This window comes from Pogona vitticeps, chromosome 4 (genome assembly GCF_051106095.1).
Source record: "Pogona vitticeps strain Pit_001003342236 chromosome 4, PviZW2.1, whole genome shotgun sequence".
In the NCBI taxonomy this organism is placed as follows: domain Eukaryota; kingdom Metazoa; phylum Chordata; class Lepidosauria; order Squamata; family Agamidae; genus Pogona; species Pogona vitticeps.
The window spans coordinates 96,389,773-96,404,847 of NC_135786.1; the positions used below are offsets into that span (position 1 = coordinate 96,389,773).

Below are 15,075 nucleotides of genomic sequence, written 5' to 3' on the forward strand. Positions count from 1 at the left end.
TATGGTGGCACAAAGCAAATTTCAAAAGATGTACCAAGGTGATAGCTTTATAAGGCCAATTAAATTCTTCAGGGATGTCAGAGGAATTGCCAGAATGACATGAACTGCCTCCGGGTCTCCAGCTCCGGATTTTGTCTCGAGGTTAACTCCTGAAGCCTTTTTCATCTGTGGATATAGCCACAAGGCAGTGGAGGCTTGAAATCGGAGTTTTCCTTCTCCTAGATGGGCTGCCTTCCAAGGCTGACAAGCCCCACCTACCCAGCCTACTCCCTGATAGTGCGGAGATTAGAACACAGGCCTCCAGCTGCCAGACCTTGTCTTCCAAAAGGACCACCAGCTGACACCTAGAGCATTTCTATCCAGGCACCTCATTGGCAAGAAAACAGGTGTTACAAATGCAACAGATCCTGCACTCTCCATCTCGACTGACTGGTCAGTGAATTTAAAAAAAGAGGAAGTCTGATCCTACCCCTAAAGCTTTCCTGCACCCCAGGTGTATGCAATGCTATTTGGCTTTCCTATTTATCAGATTAGAGTCAAAAATAGAATCAGAGAATTAGAGCTTCTGCTCGCATGCATTTAAAGCCAAAATCCCGCCCCCTCTGACCATGCGGTCAGGGAGAACAAAGGTCAGCCTAGAAGAAAATACCTCACCAAATAAAATGTCCTCCGAAACACAACTCACTTCCTGCCTCAGCTCCTCTTCAGGAAAAGAGGAACCAGTTACATTGGCTCTTGCCTTTTTATTGGACTATTTCAGGAACGTGAAGAGGGGGGATTTGCTCCCTGGGTAACAGCCTATCCTCCATATTATTTTATCCAGGCTTTGTGCTCTGGAGAGGACATGCCAGCTTTGCATACAGCATCAAAACATGGGAAGTAGCAGTTACCGGTTATAAATCTTTGCTTGATTGGCATAGAGCATGACGCCAGGGGCTACTTCTGAGAGTGGGAGAGGTCATTGCCTTAAGCTGGGCAGTAAGGTGCTACCTCGCCATGGACTGTTAACCTCATGGGGTGCATGGGGTTTAGGGTGAAAGCCGACAAGCAGATCAATAACCCTGCACCATGCAACAATCATAAGAAAACTTCTCCTCTAAAGTTGGGCACCTGGAATGTTCGGACAATGACCCCTGGCTTTTCTGGGGACATGTAAGAAATAGACGATGGTGCACAAGACAGCTGTCATTGACATGGAACTGAGTAGACTGCAGATGGACATTGTTGCCCTGCAAGAGACGAGATTGGCAGACATGGGATCTGTCAAAGAAAAAAACTTCTCATTCTTCTGACAGAGAAAACCACTGAATGAGACCAAGGAACATGGTGTTGGCTTTGTGGTCAGAAATACTTTGCTGAGATCCATTGTTCCACCTACTGTGGGGAGTGAAAGAATCCTGTCTCTGCAGCTCCACTCATCAGGAGGACTGATCACTCTCATAAGTGCATATGCACTCTCATAAGTGCATAGACAAATTCTATGACAATCTGGCAGGTACTATTTAAAAAAAAAACCTGAGAGAGAGCCACTGTTCATTCTCATTAACGCTAGAGTTGGTGCTGATCACAATTCTTGGCCCACTTGTCTAGGCTGTTTTGGCATTGTGAAGATGAATGAAAATGGCCAATGCTTGCTGGGGTTTTGCTGTTATTATCGTCTCTGTGTCAGCAACTCCTTCTATAATACGAAGCGTCAACACAGAGTTTCCTGGAGGCATTCAAGATCGAAGCATTGGTATCAGTTCAATTTCATCCTCACTAGACGTTCTAGCCTTCCTAGTATTACGATCACACATAGTTACCAGAGTGCTGATTGCAATACTGATCACTCCCTGGTGTGTAGTAGAGTAAAATTGTGAACAAAGAGATTGTATCACACAAAAAAAGAAGGTAGACCACGTATTGACATCAGCAAAACCTGTGATCAAAGAAAAGTGTACTGCAGTGAATCCTGGACCCTTTTTGCATGGCAAGAGAGGAAGCTGAACACGTTCCATATGTGTTGTCGCCAACACATTTTTGGTATCACCTGGCAGGACAAAGTTCCAAATAGAGTAGTCATAGAATGAGCTGGAATTTTTAGCATGTATACATTACTAAAACAGCGACATCTGCGTTGGCTTTGGCATGTCGTGAGAATGGCTGATGGTCAGATTCCAAAAGATCTCCTGTATGGAGAATTAGTATAGGGAAATCGCCCCAGAGGGAGACCACAGCTATGTTACAAGGATATCTGCAAGTGGGATCTGAAGGTCTTAGGAACGGACCTAAACAGATGGGAAACCTTGAGATCTGAGTGTTGAGCCTGGAGGCAGGAGGTGCATCATGGCCTCTCTCATTTTGAAGAGACACTTGTCCAGCAGTCTGAGGCAAAGAGGCAGTCCCGAAACCAGCAAAACCAGGGAGCTGGACAGGGGACAGACTGTATTTGTCTTCAGTGTGGAAGGGATTGTCACTCTTGAATTGGCCTTCTCAGCCACACTATATGCTGTTCCAAGTCCTCTATACAGAGCACGTTACCATAGTCTCTCGAGACTGAAGGATGCCTAATCCAAATCTAATCTAGGTTCTTCAATATTAGAGGCTGATAACTACCTTTATTGGGAAAGATGAAGAGGCCAACAGCTTGGCTGAATGAAAACCATCCTTCCAAAGCACTTGGTCTGTCTTTCATTGCTCTTAGTGACGTAAGTATTTTTGGCTCCAATGTTTACTTACTCTAAAATGTTTTGAGTTACATACTTTTAACTTTTGGGTTTTACTTTTAGAAAAAAAAACACAAAATCTCTTAAACAATGCAAAGCTCTTTAAGGTTTATTTCTTTCAACAAAAATTAATAAAAACTTAATCCAAAGTAACTAAAACTATAATATAAATTATCCAATTCATGATTAGTCACTGAGCTCAGTGGGGCCAAATCCCATGCAGGTGGGTATAGGGCCATTCTTGCACTCTGATGCAACTGAATGTACAATTCTAGCCAGTGTCACTGCTTCCTGGCAACTCAGTCCAGATCTTACTACAGTTTCTTTAATACAACGCCAATAATTAAAATTAGCAGTCTATGCACTTCTTGAGTCAGTTAGGCTCTAGTGAAAGGCATAAGAACAAGTTAGAATGCTGACAGATTTAGCAAGAACACATGACCTCACAGATTCCAGAATTTAACATTCTACTATCAATTTATGAAGCCAAATCTTACTTTTTCTAGCTTAGCAGTTATCTTCTCTTTATATTTTTTAAAAGTTCTTGTCAGCTCTTCAGCATTATACAGAGCTTCATCTCTTTGCTGTTCAGTTCTTTAAGTAAAAGACACGACTTAGTTATAATTGATCAAGAAAATCAATCACATAAAATTGTTCTCACGAAACCAAACATCGAAACAAATAATTAACAGATAGAAGACATGTTTAGCATTCCATTCTATTTAAACATACTGTAATTTTAAAAAGATTCATAAGTTCTTACTTAACAATGTGTATCAAATCATCTGAAATTATATGATGCTACTTCATAAAGTGATTAGGGTTAACAATTAGCCATTTTTGTTCACAGCAAGGGTACAGTTTGAAAAAGGTCTGAAGCACAACAGCATAGTTGAATTCTAGATCACAGACAAATATGCCTATTCACTAAGAGAGATCAATGCAATAAACAGAATGCTGCATTTTGCTTCTTCGTTCTTCAATTTTCAAATCAATTCGTGATTTGGCTATTACAACTAAAGCTGAAATGCACACAAATCTGAAACATGAAAACTTGTGATTCTTCAAAACCGCCACAAATTTCAGTGCCAGTGATGATGTACTGTACATCTATACGTGTCTCCAAAAAAGACAGAAAATTTCATTCCTAGCCAAGAATTCTCCAAATTCTGTTCAGCTCCCATAAGTATAAAAAATCACCACACAACTGTCTTTCCTATGCACTTTCCATGCATATAGCTCAGAAAATATAAACTATGGCCAGTATTGTGCTTCTGCTGTAAAATTACACCACTGCAAATGTGTTGGGCATTGTGCCTGGCCACAAGAAACCGCCCTCTGCAATTGTGCAAGGCACCAGTGGAAACATAAATAAAATAAATAAAATAAAATAAATAAACATTTCAGGTATAGCATTTCCACCTTGATGCTTGTGCAACTACTGCAGGTCAACCTCAAGCTGCGTGCCAATTGGTTGCGCAATAGATTTTGGCTAGTGTGAAAGCACTGTTGGGCCTACATATATAAACTTCCAAAAAAATTTAAGTCATATGAAAAAAACATTATCTATTTTCAGTAGAAAATGGAAATTTTGGGGAAACTGAACAATATACAACGCAACATGAAGTACTTAGTAACATATTAAAACAAAGCTTTGACATTAATAGATACAAAAGAAAAAAACATTAAAATATAAATCAGCTAGTATTCCACATAATGAGGGAATTCTTAGTTTAGGCATTCACTTATGTTTGCCACAACTTCCTTATAGCTTCCCTCAAGAACAAAAACATTTGAATATGTATCCATGCATAGGCACTATGTTGCCACATTCCAGGATTCCTAAGGTGTTCAGCAAAGCACTAATAGACAAGAGCAAAGCCTTACATACTTTACTTACATTTTAACTTGAATTCATAGTGATAGAAGACAGCTGTAATTTCTCTCAAACTAAATCAGTTTTTAACTGTTTCAAAAGCAATGTAACCTGGTAATTGATTTAATGACCAGAAAAGGTACACATCTGTAAGGTATATCATCAATACTACTAGATATTCTTAATTCTGATAAAATAAATCTGGGTTATCTCTAAAGACACATGGTGGGTTTTGTTCAACACCACAATACAATGCATTTAAAAGGAATATTAAGTAACAAGAGACAATGTCAATTTTTTAGAATAAAAAACAAGCCCTTGTGTAATTTGTCACCTCTTTCCTAGTTTGGCACGTTCAATAAAATCAAGTTTCAATTTTTTATAGTCCTCTTTTAGCTTCTGCAAAGCATATTCTTTTTCCATTGCCATTTTCTGACTTTGCTCTAATTTGTCTTCTGTGTCTCTAAAAATAAATCACAAAACATTTTAATGCATAACATTTGGTTTTTAAACTACAATAAATCACAAAACATTTTAATGCATAACATTTGGTTTTTAAACTACAAAGCTAAATGACTAAAAACGCCAAATGGTGTGAGCATTCTCCATGTGGTACAGAAACCAAATCATAGTCTATCTAACAACACAGGTTTCCAGTTCATACATTTGCAAAGAAATGTCAACTCATTTCAGATTGTGGCTTGTCTGAAGCAATAAAGAAACCACACTCCCACTACTTTATATATTACAGGGAACTGTGGTTAAAATTAGTAGATGATTCTGATCTTCTTCCCTGGCACATACTGGAGGTGAAAAGCAGAAGAATGTAAGTCTCATGTTCATCACAATTTGTTTGCACAGCACAAAAGCAAAGCTTTGTGTTGCTTCTAAACTAGGTCTTATTAATTCAAAATATTAGCCAATGATCCAGTTGACACGGAGCTGGAAATAAATTCAATTAAAATCCATATCTAATGATTTGGGACCAAACTATGCGTCACAACTATTTCAGCGCAAGCCAGTTTCCACAATTACTGAATTTGAAAATCAATGCTGTCAACACTATGGGTCTGTTTTCTTGTTCCTATGCGTAGAAGAATCTCAATTCGTACAAGTTTCAGAATTTCTATCTCAACCTCACTATGAAGCATAAAGACAGAATGAGGCTTTTCCACAGATATAATTTGGGCATTATATTCAAGTGTTGTATATTCCACAGTGCATGGAAGATGTCTATGTCTGCCTGACACTCACACTAATGTGAAACTTTCCTTTGAAAATGAATGTGAGTTTTTTAAAAAAAGAAGGATAAAAACAAAAGAGGTCTCTACCTTAGAAAACTATCTTGGGCTTGTACTTCTGCTTCCAAACTTCCTATTTGTTCTTCTAACATTGGTATGCTGACCGAATGGGTTCCTAAAGTAGATTCAAGGAGCGATACCTGAAAAATAAATATCACTGAATTTAAAGGCCTTCTGAACAAGATTGTATGTGTACATGTCTGGCAATCATTTCATCATGCATTTCTTTTTTCAGACCAATACTTACATAGTTCCCCACATGCTGTCTCTGCAATATTTAATTTTTAATCAGCGCAAAGTTCAATCATTAAACCATCAGGCAAAAATAAAATTAAAAAGACAAAAATGCTGTGGCACCTTAAAGACTAACTGCAGTATTTTGAGCTTTTGTGGACAAGTCCACTTCCTCAGATGTAAGAGTCATTAAAAGTATATGTATCAAAACATCAAATACAGTGGTGCCTCGCTTAACGAGCGCACCGTATAACGAAGAATCCGTATAGCGATCCCTTTTTGGGGATCGCTATACGGAGCTGCCCCAATCGCCGCACTCGCTTTGCGACGATTGGGGCATCCGGCGGCCATTTTGGAGCCGCCGAACAGTGGTTCGGCAGCTCCAAAATGGCCGCCGGATGACCCGAAATGGCCCCGTCAGTGTTTTCGCGCCCTCCCCTTGCTTACGGAGGTCGCGAAAACGCTGCGGGGGGCCATTTCGGGTCATCCGCGGCCATTAAAATGGCCATTAAAACAGCTAATCGGGGGCTCCAAAATGGCCGCCGGACCAGCGAAAACATCGCTGGAGGGGTAAGTTTTGGCGCCTATTGGAACGCATTAAACGAAGTTTAATGCGTTCCAATAGGCTTTTCCTGCCCCGTACAGCGATGTTTTCGCATAGCGAAGGTTAATCCGGAACGGATTAACCTCGCTATGCGGGGCACCACTGTACTGTACTTTCCCGTGCTTTCTTCTCATTCCATAGGTTCAGTTCAACCTTAATATATAATCAGTCACATCCAAGATTTTATTTCCCCATGAATTAGAGCGCCAAACTCTGCTACAAATGTTGCCCAGAAATGTTGATTAGCAACCCTTGACGATCTTTTTTCTTATTCTGTTCTTTATTTTTTTTATTATTTACGTTTCTGCTGTAAAGTCTTAAAATTACATTGTTGTTTTTACTGTAAGCCGCCTAGAGTGGTCTAATATGATCAGATAGGCGGGATAGAAATAAAACAAATAAATAAATAAATAAATAAGAAGTGGGTTGAGTGTTAAGATGCCCCAGTGTCTCCAAACCAGGATGCTGACCATCGGTGTGGCTAAACTTCCCAGAGCTAACAACGGCACCATCACTAGTATCCTCTGTTGTAGGACAGGTACAGTGGGGTCTCGACTTATGAACAGCTCGACATACGAACGTTTTGACTTATGAACTGCTCTCATAGGAATATATGGACTTGACTTACGAACTTAGATTTGAGTTACGAACTCTTTTTTTTCCTTTTTTAAAAAGCTAAGACATCTTAGGTTAAAAGGAAAAAAGGAAAAAAATATCTCCCTCTAGTGGCAGAAGGCGGAATAGCAGCTTCCCATTAGTTTCTATGGATGAAAAGAGCAGATACGGATTAAATGGTTTTCAATGTATTCCTATGGGAAATGCAGATTCGACTTAAGAACTTTTCGACCTGAGAACTGCCTTCCAATATGGATTAAGTTCGTAAGTCAAGACCCCACTGTACTACTCAAAGTTTGCTGGACATCCCTGTGAGGCACTAATAAAGACCCAAAGCCTGCACTCCCTTTTTCCTCAGAGTCACAGGAAAGGTAAAATTCAAATGGCAAACAGAAGATGCTGGATTTAATACCAGGAGATTCCCACACTTATACAGTACACATACAACCTGTGGTGAAGTATTTTAAAAAATTTAATACAGAAAAAGGAGAGAAAAGCCAAATAGTGCAACTAAATGAGCCATGTTCTTTTGAGTAATATATACAAGTCAAAAGAAGAATATTATCTTTCCTAAACAATAATTACATTACCACAGGTCTCACTGAATCAAATAACTATGGAACAGGAATAAATCATACCAGAGTGGAATCCCCACGTATGTAAAGAAAATGAGAATAAAGATTTGAAGGGACACAGCCTACTTTTATAGTCATAACCCTTGACAACTCAGATGAAACCCAACAACCAACAGTAAAGGCCGGAACTTTCCAGAACTCAAATTCATGCTAGTTTTCACAGAAATATTAGCTGAAGCAGATTCCTAATTGGCCTATCTCCCTTGATCACCTTCACAAGTCAAAACAAAAGAATATAGGGACTTGACTGTAAGACATCACGGTGGAAATTCTGCATAGAACAACCTCTAAAGACAAAAGGCTAATTTCTCTAGCTATTTTTAACATATCTCCAAATAGAGGCTTCTAACTATACCCCAAAATGGAGAAGCTACTCACATGCTCCCTAAGACCTGAGGTTTGATACAGATGCAATCCAATATACTGAGCTTACTACTTGTAATAATGAAAGGGCACGGACATTAGTATATCTCTTACTCAAAACTGAAAGTTCAAGATATATTCCCATATGATTATGGTGCTGCTAGGGTGTTCAACTGAGGTCAGGTAATACTTCCTGCAAGGAACCAGCAGATATGACAAAGAAGATGTCCTATTATAAAACAAAATTGTAAAACAGTAAGAACTTGCTGTTTAATTTCGTAAGCCAGTAAGTACTGATAATGGTTACAGAACTACTAAAAAATGCATAAACCATTAAAAATAGGACAAATACTTCCAGTCAAAGATAATGAGAAAAAAATGAGAAGAATTCTTGAGTGTATAGAATTTTATTCATTCATGGTACTGGCTGCCTTTCTTCCAGCAGGGGGACATAAGCTGACTCACAAATCATTAAAAAAAAAAAAAAAAAAAAGCAATGGATAAACAATAATTTTAAAATTATTTAAAAGGAATTCATTAAAATAGCAACAAATTAAGAATTATAAACACATTTAAAAGCACATTAAAAGGCCATATTGGCACCAAAGGTAACACAACTAGGTTTGCTGCCAATGCAGCCTTTTTTCTTAAAATGTTTTAATATGATGATTTTAATGATTCCCAACATCATCACCAGTGCATCTTAAAACAAATACATCTTAAAACACTTACTCGTGCTTTTGTCTGCTTTAGTTCAAAGTTGATAGTTTCAACTTCATTCATCAGATCATGATTCTGGGTAGTCAATAATTCATTTCTCCCCCGGAGTATATTCAGTTTTTCCCTTAGTAGTTCATTTTCTTCTTCCATGCTTTTATCAAAGGACAGTGAGTAACACTAGAAGGCAAAATACAATATTTTTAACAAGCGTCAACCAAAGTGAGCTGCTCATATTATTGCTCTTTAACAGTCAACAGCGTTACCAGCTCTAATTCCATGAGTATTATATAAAAAAGATATCCAGTGTAGTATAGTGGATAGAGTGACAAACTAGGATTCAGTAGACCTGGATTCAAATCCTTGTTTGGTCACTGAAATTTACTGGTCTGTGTGTGTGGAACTGGCAAAATCACTCTTCAAATATCTCACTTACATTGAGAGTCTATAGCAGTGATGGCAAACCTTTTTGAGCCCGAGTGCCCAAATTGCCAAAAACAAAAAAACCCAACCCAGTGGGTGGCCGTGGAAGTCAAAGCCAAAGGGAGAATCCTGGGCACGGAGGTGCCTCCAGACCCCACTCCGGATCTGCCTCCAATTGAGCCCAACCACACCACCGTCTATAGTTCAGCCGATAGGAACATGGCCGGCCTGCCGCCGCCAGTGCCAGCTGCTCCAGATCCTGGTCTGCTGCCTGTCGGAGCCCTAGCACTGCAGCTGCAAGCTGCCTCCTCAGGTTCGGCTACTAGGGGTAGCTATCTGGCGACTTATGGCTTGTGTGCCCACAGAGAAGGCTGTGGCACGCATGCCATAGGTTCGCCATCACTGGTCTATAGGGTCACTGTGATTCTAGCTTGACAGTATATAATTTAAAAACTTGCAAGAAAATGTTCAAATGAAATATAATGGCAAAAGAAAATGAATTAATGTTCACTAACTCCTAAATAATTACTTTCTTCTGGAGTTTCCTTGGAGAATCTCCGTCACACCAAGACATTCTGTTTATGGCACTATGAGCTGAAGAATTATGTAATTCACTAGGATCAATTAGGTCTTCCATTGTTAAAACCCCAAGCTCACCATCATCAATGCTGAGATCTGACTTACTGTGTCCATTTGTACTAGAACAAAACAAAAGAAAAACAAATATGAACATTTCTCATTGATTTTGCAACAATTGTTACAGGCTGCATCAAAATTAGGATATAAAGAATATAGTTCAAAGAAATGTATAGCAAGTACACATAAATATAGTACTACTTTTGGGTAAATATATTTATACATATATATATACACACAGTACCTGTGAAGTTCTTCTCCCAAATTTTTTAAATGCCTTTCTGTTTCCTGCAGCTGAGTCCTTAATGAAACAACTTCTGAAAGCAAGTGCTCATTCTCATAATCCTCAGAGGCCCTTGTGTCAGGTTCCATTGAAAATATACATTTGTCTTATGTAAACTAGAACTAAGAAAATAATATAACTTCGATTATTTGAAGAAAATGATTCTTTATGAATACACAAAAATAACATATAAACTTTTGTTTTCCATTATGACCCAATCCAAATGTCGGGCACAACTTAACGACTAAACAGATTGTTGTTTAGTCGTTAAGTCGATGTAATGTTTTTGTTGTTTAGTCGTTCAGTCGTGCCCGACTCTTCGTGACCCCATGGACCAGACCATGCCAGGCCCTCCTATCTTCCACTGCCTCCCAGAGTTTCGTCAAATTCATGTTGGTAGCTTCGGTGACACTGCCCAACCATTTCGTCCTCTGTCGTCCCCTTCTCCTCTTGCCTTCACACTTTCCCAACTTCAGGGTCTTTTCCAGGAAGTCAGATGTAATACTGGGCTCATAAATACTTACACTCATTTCTTCACTATTTTTCCTAGATTTAAGAACTGTTAATGCAAACTTTGTTCCATAATAACTGCTATTTTCAAACTAAATTAATGTGGTGGTTACAGCCTTTAGTTTATAAACTACACCTTGGGCTAGTGCATCTGAAATATGAAACCAAGACAAATATTAAAAAGAGAACCGGTGGGGAATAATGAGAAAGGGAAGGAATACACATTCCTTTGCCTAATTTGCCAGCCATCATGTCCAGGAAGCCAGCACAAGACACTTGAAACAGATTTAGTTTGGTTGAAATGTCATTGTACTGTACCTTTGTCAGACCTGGCCAATTTCAACACTTCCCTTAGCCTGTTTAGTCAATTTTAAGCTAGAAAAGCTTTTTCAGTATAAAATTGCTGATAATGTACAATGTGCTATAGTATGCATACAAATATATATGAACCTTCTTGCATATATTGAGGGAACCAGAATATAAACATGCAGTCTAGATTATATTCCCTCATTTACTTTGTTCCCAAGCCAGTTTGCCCTATTGTTCTTTAGAGAAGAAATGAAACACATCTAGTATTCAGAGGTTATTTGACTGCACACACCCCCATTATGAATCACCTGTGGCTACCTATCCAGAATTGATGGAAGTTACAGTCAACACCTTGAGGATCTTGTTCTGTGTTTCAGAGAACACATACTTAACAAGACAATAAGAAGATAAGAAGACCACTGCTGGAACAGGCAAAGGGCCCCTCTAGTGCAGCTTCCTGCACTCCTGTATCTCACAGTGGCCCCACCAGATGCCTTGGGGAGCATACGACGCAACTAGATACCTGTCTCCTAATTCCACTCTGCTGCATCTGGCATTTTGAGGTACCTTCCTTTTAACCCTGGAGACTACAAAACTTTTTGTTCATACCCTGGAGGTTTCACATCTGCATTATAGTAATAGCTTGTTAGCTGGTCTTTCTTCTTCTGCACTTCATCCTCTCACCTTGGTGCAGAATAGCGTGGTACAAGTAGTTTTAAACCTGCCACGCTACTCTCACATTTCCCAGCACCACAGGGCATTGCACTGATTACCCATCAGATCAAGAACATATTATAAGGTTCTTATTCTGACATTTAAAGCATTACATTTCTCTTGCCCTAGCTATTTAGCGGAACTTGTGGGGTGGCATATTCCTCGTAGGAGGACTCAATCTGTGGATTCTGGTCTCTTACTAGTCCCTTGGATCAAGGTGGCTAACTTCAGACTTAGAACATTTTCTCATCTGGCCCCCAAATTATGAAATTCCCTTCTGCAATACCTTCGCGTGGAACCAGAGTTGGACAAATTGAAATGAGACTTAAGAACCTACTTGTTCAACCTGGAATCATAGGAGCTGACCATGGGAATAGGCAATTATTGGGATTGAATTACTGTAGTTTAATTATATTATTATTATTATTACTATTATTATTACTATTATTATTACTATTATTATTATTATTATTACTATTATTACTATTATTATTATTGCTATTTGGATTGTTTATTGCTTTATTGAATGATTATTACTTACTGTATGTTTTTATCATTGTAATTATGTTATTGTTGTGTTTTAACTATATTTGACTATTGGATAGAGGACATGTTGTTGTTGTTATTGTTGTTGTTATTATTATTATTATTATTATTAATCCCCATCATGGCTTATAACCTGCGATTGACTGTTCCTCCAGGAATCTGTCCAATCCGCTTTTAAAGGGATCTAGGCCAGATGCCATCACCACATCCTGTGGCAAGGAGTTCCACAGACTAACAACACACTGGGTAAAGAAATACTTTCTTTTGTCTGTTCTCACTCTCCCAACACTCAATTTGAGTGGAAGTCCCCTGATTTTAGTATTGCGTAAGAGGAAAAGAGCTTCCTTCTATCCATACTCTGTATAATTTTATACATGTCAGTCATGTCCCCCCTCAGGTGCCTTTCCTTTAGAATAAAGAGCCCCAAACACTGTAGCCTTTCCTCATAAGGGAGGTACCCCAGCCCAGTCATCATTTTAGTCACTCTCTTCTGCATCTTGTCCAGTTCCATTATGTCTTTTTTGAGGTACGGTGACCAGAACTGTACACAATACTTCAGGTGCAGCCTTACCCAATGTGACCAAGCATTTATGCAACAGAATGGTCGCAAAGCAGTGAATTAAGCAGTTCTACAGCAAGACAGGCCCCTTTGTAAGATGGATATTTTGTGTCAAATGAATTTTATTATTGCAAAGAGGAAAGAGCCCATAACTCAGTGGCAGGGCACTGCTTTGTAGAGGTCCCCAGGTTCAGTGGCTGACATTTTCACACAGTTTGGAAAAACTCATGTCTGAAATCCAAAAAGGCACTGGTTGGCAGGGCCAGGACAAGGCATCCTCCTCTGTTTCTTGTGACAGTTACACTGAGAATTAATTTCTACACAAACCAGAAAATAAAGGCAATTCAGGCGTATTACCCTAGGACTAAGGGCAAGAGAACACAGGCTTTCTCACAAATAATTAGTGCCCGGAACCTCTCTTCAGATAAATTACTAATGTTTCTAAGAGGTACATGACCATGATCTAAGCCAGTCCCAGTGTGATTTAACAAACAGAAAAACAGTTCTTTCCCCGTCCCTTTCCTATTTATTTCGGCAGCTAAACTCTCCACCAGCCTGTTGTTTGTATTCATTACACAGAGGTGAGGGTCATGTATTCAATTCCTGTTGCTTTTTCCAGTGGGGAAGGGCAGCCCCTATTCGTGGGTTGCAGCAAAGCCCACACAAGCCTTCTGGCCCCTTGGAGGCTAACCGGTTCGAGTCGTTCCCTTCTTAAGGCTGGCCACAGTATGAGATGGCGTGCAGATCCAGCCCCCTTCAACCGATGCAAACCGAACTAGTTAATATTGAAGACACTATAAATGCATATACTGTAAATTAAATACAAAGGACACAATAAGTCCTTTTGCTGTTCCCGTGACGGTCACCCCCGTCCGGGCAAAGCGAACCGTTCCCCTTGAAGGCCATCCCCTTCTTCTTCCTCTCCCGCAACTGCCCCGATAAGGGAGGTCGAGGGTTCCAGAGCAGAAGGGTTTCCCGTTGCTAAGCAACGCTACCTTCCTCCCCGCTACAAACCCCTCGCCTTGCACAACAGCTGGCCATTCTATGTTCCCAAAAATGTTCCTCTCCCTGCTGTTTACAAAACCAATTTCTGTTGGTGGGGGAAAATTAACACTCTGGGTGCACGACTCCATTCGAAATAAAATCCTTCCCCCCCCCCCTACACGGGGCAGGGCCTTACCCTGCCTCAGGCGAACTTTCTCTTCCAGGCCTCTTGGCCTCAGCGGCGACCCGTCCTTCCGCCCGTTCGAACTGCGCGGGCCTTCGGGAAGGGGCGCCCAGGAGTGGCTGAGGAAGGGAGACGGTTAAAGGGAAACGTTCTCTCGGCCGAAGGGGTCACTCGTCCCGCCTCCTCCTCGTTAAGCATCTGGGAAGCGTAGTTTTGCCCGCCCAACCTTTCTGTTTCCCGCTCTAATTTTCTTTTTTTGACGAGCGGCGAAACCACATTGCCCACAATGCCTTGCAAATCAACAGGCTGGAGACACGTCCTATCGCCTTAGAAAGCCACATTAAAAAACCCACATGTTGTGATGCGTGTATTGTCCCAGACAACCTACTATCAAGAAAAGGTCAAGAGCAAAAGGGATAGTCTCCTCAGTACAATTCGCATTCATATTATTCTATCATTTTTATTCATAGTACTGTAGAGGTTTTTATATCCTTTCAGCACACGCTTCAATGTACAGTATCTCAAAGAGGCTACCACCCCACGGCTAAATACCCGTTGTCTTTCTTACTAACCAACCAACCAACCACAATATCTGTGTTTTGATGCCATGTATGAATATTTGCTATGTTCTCTCATTATGTCTGAGGAAGTGGACTTGCCCACCAAAGCTCACGTTAAAACTTAATAGTTTTTAAGGTGCCACCACGTTTCTGTCTCTTTTATTGGCTCTTTAATTTTTATTAGTTTTTATTCTTTTACTTTAACATTAAAATAAAAGAGAAAGATCAACCGCCGAGGGGAACCTGGCTTTCCCCCTCCCGCTCTCTGCCCGTCGCCAGAGCGGCAGCCCGCCTCCAGGCGCGGTGCATTGTGGGCG

General features: G+C 40.0%; 1 protein-coding gene across 5 annotated transcripts in view; it reads right to left on the reverse strand.

The window, feature by feature from the left end:
- CCDC18 (coiled-coil domain containing 18) overlaps positions 1–14,933 on the reverse strand; it is a 54,335-nt gene extending 39,402 nt beyond the window's left edge. Inside the window, exons 1-7 of one of the 5 annotated variants that reach the window (XM_072997986.2) lie at positions 14,211–14,933; positions 10,354–10,514; positions 10,003–10,171; positions 9,066–9,230; positions 5,913–6,022; positions 4,916–5,044; positions 3,203–3,299 (exon numbers count right to left, since the gene is read on the reverse strand). In XM_072997986.2, coding sequence (XP_072854087.2) covers positions 3,203–3,299; positions 4,916–5,044; positions 5,913–6,022; positions 9,066–9,230; positions 10,003–10,171; positions 10,354–10,481 — 798 coding nt within the window. In that variant the 5' untranslated portion in view covers positions 10,482–10,514; positions 14,211–14,933. Of the gene's footprint in view, positions 1–3,202; positions 3,300–4,915; positions 5,045–5,912; positions 6,023–9,065; positions 9,231–9,988; positions 10,172–10,353; positions 10,515–14,210 lie in introns of those variants that run through there. The other 4 variants (XM_020788670.3, XM_072997987.2, XM_020788672.3 and 1 more) reach the window with 4 other exon arrangements.
- Between the last annotated feature and the right edge of the window lie 142 nt (positions 14,934–15,075).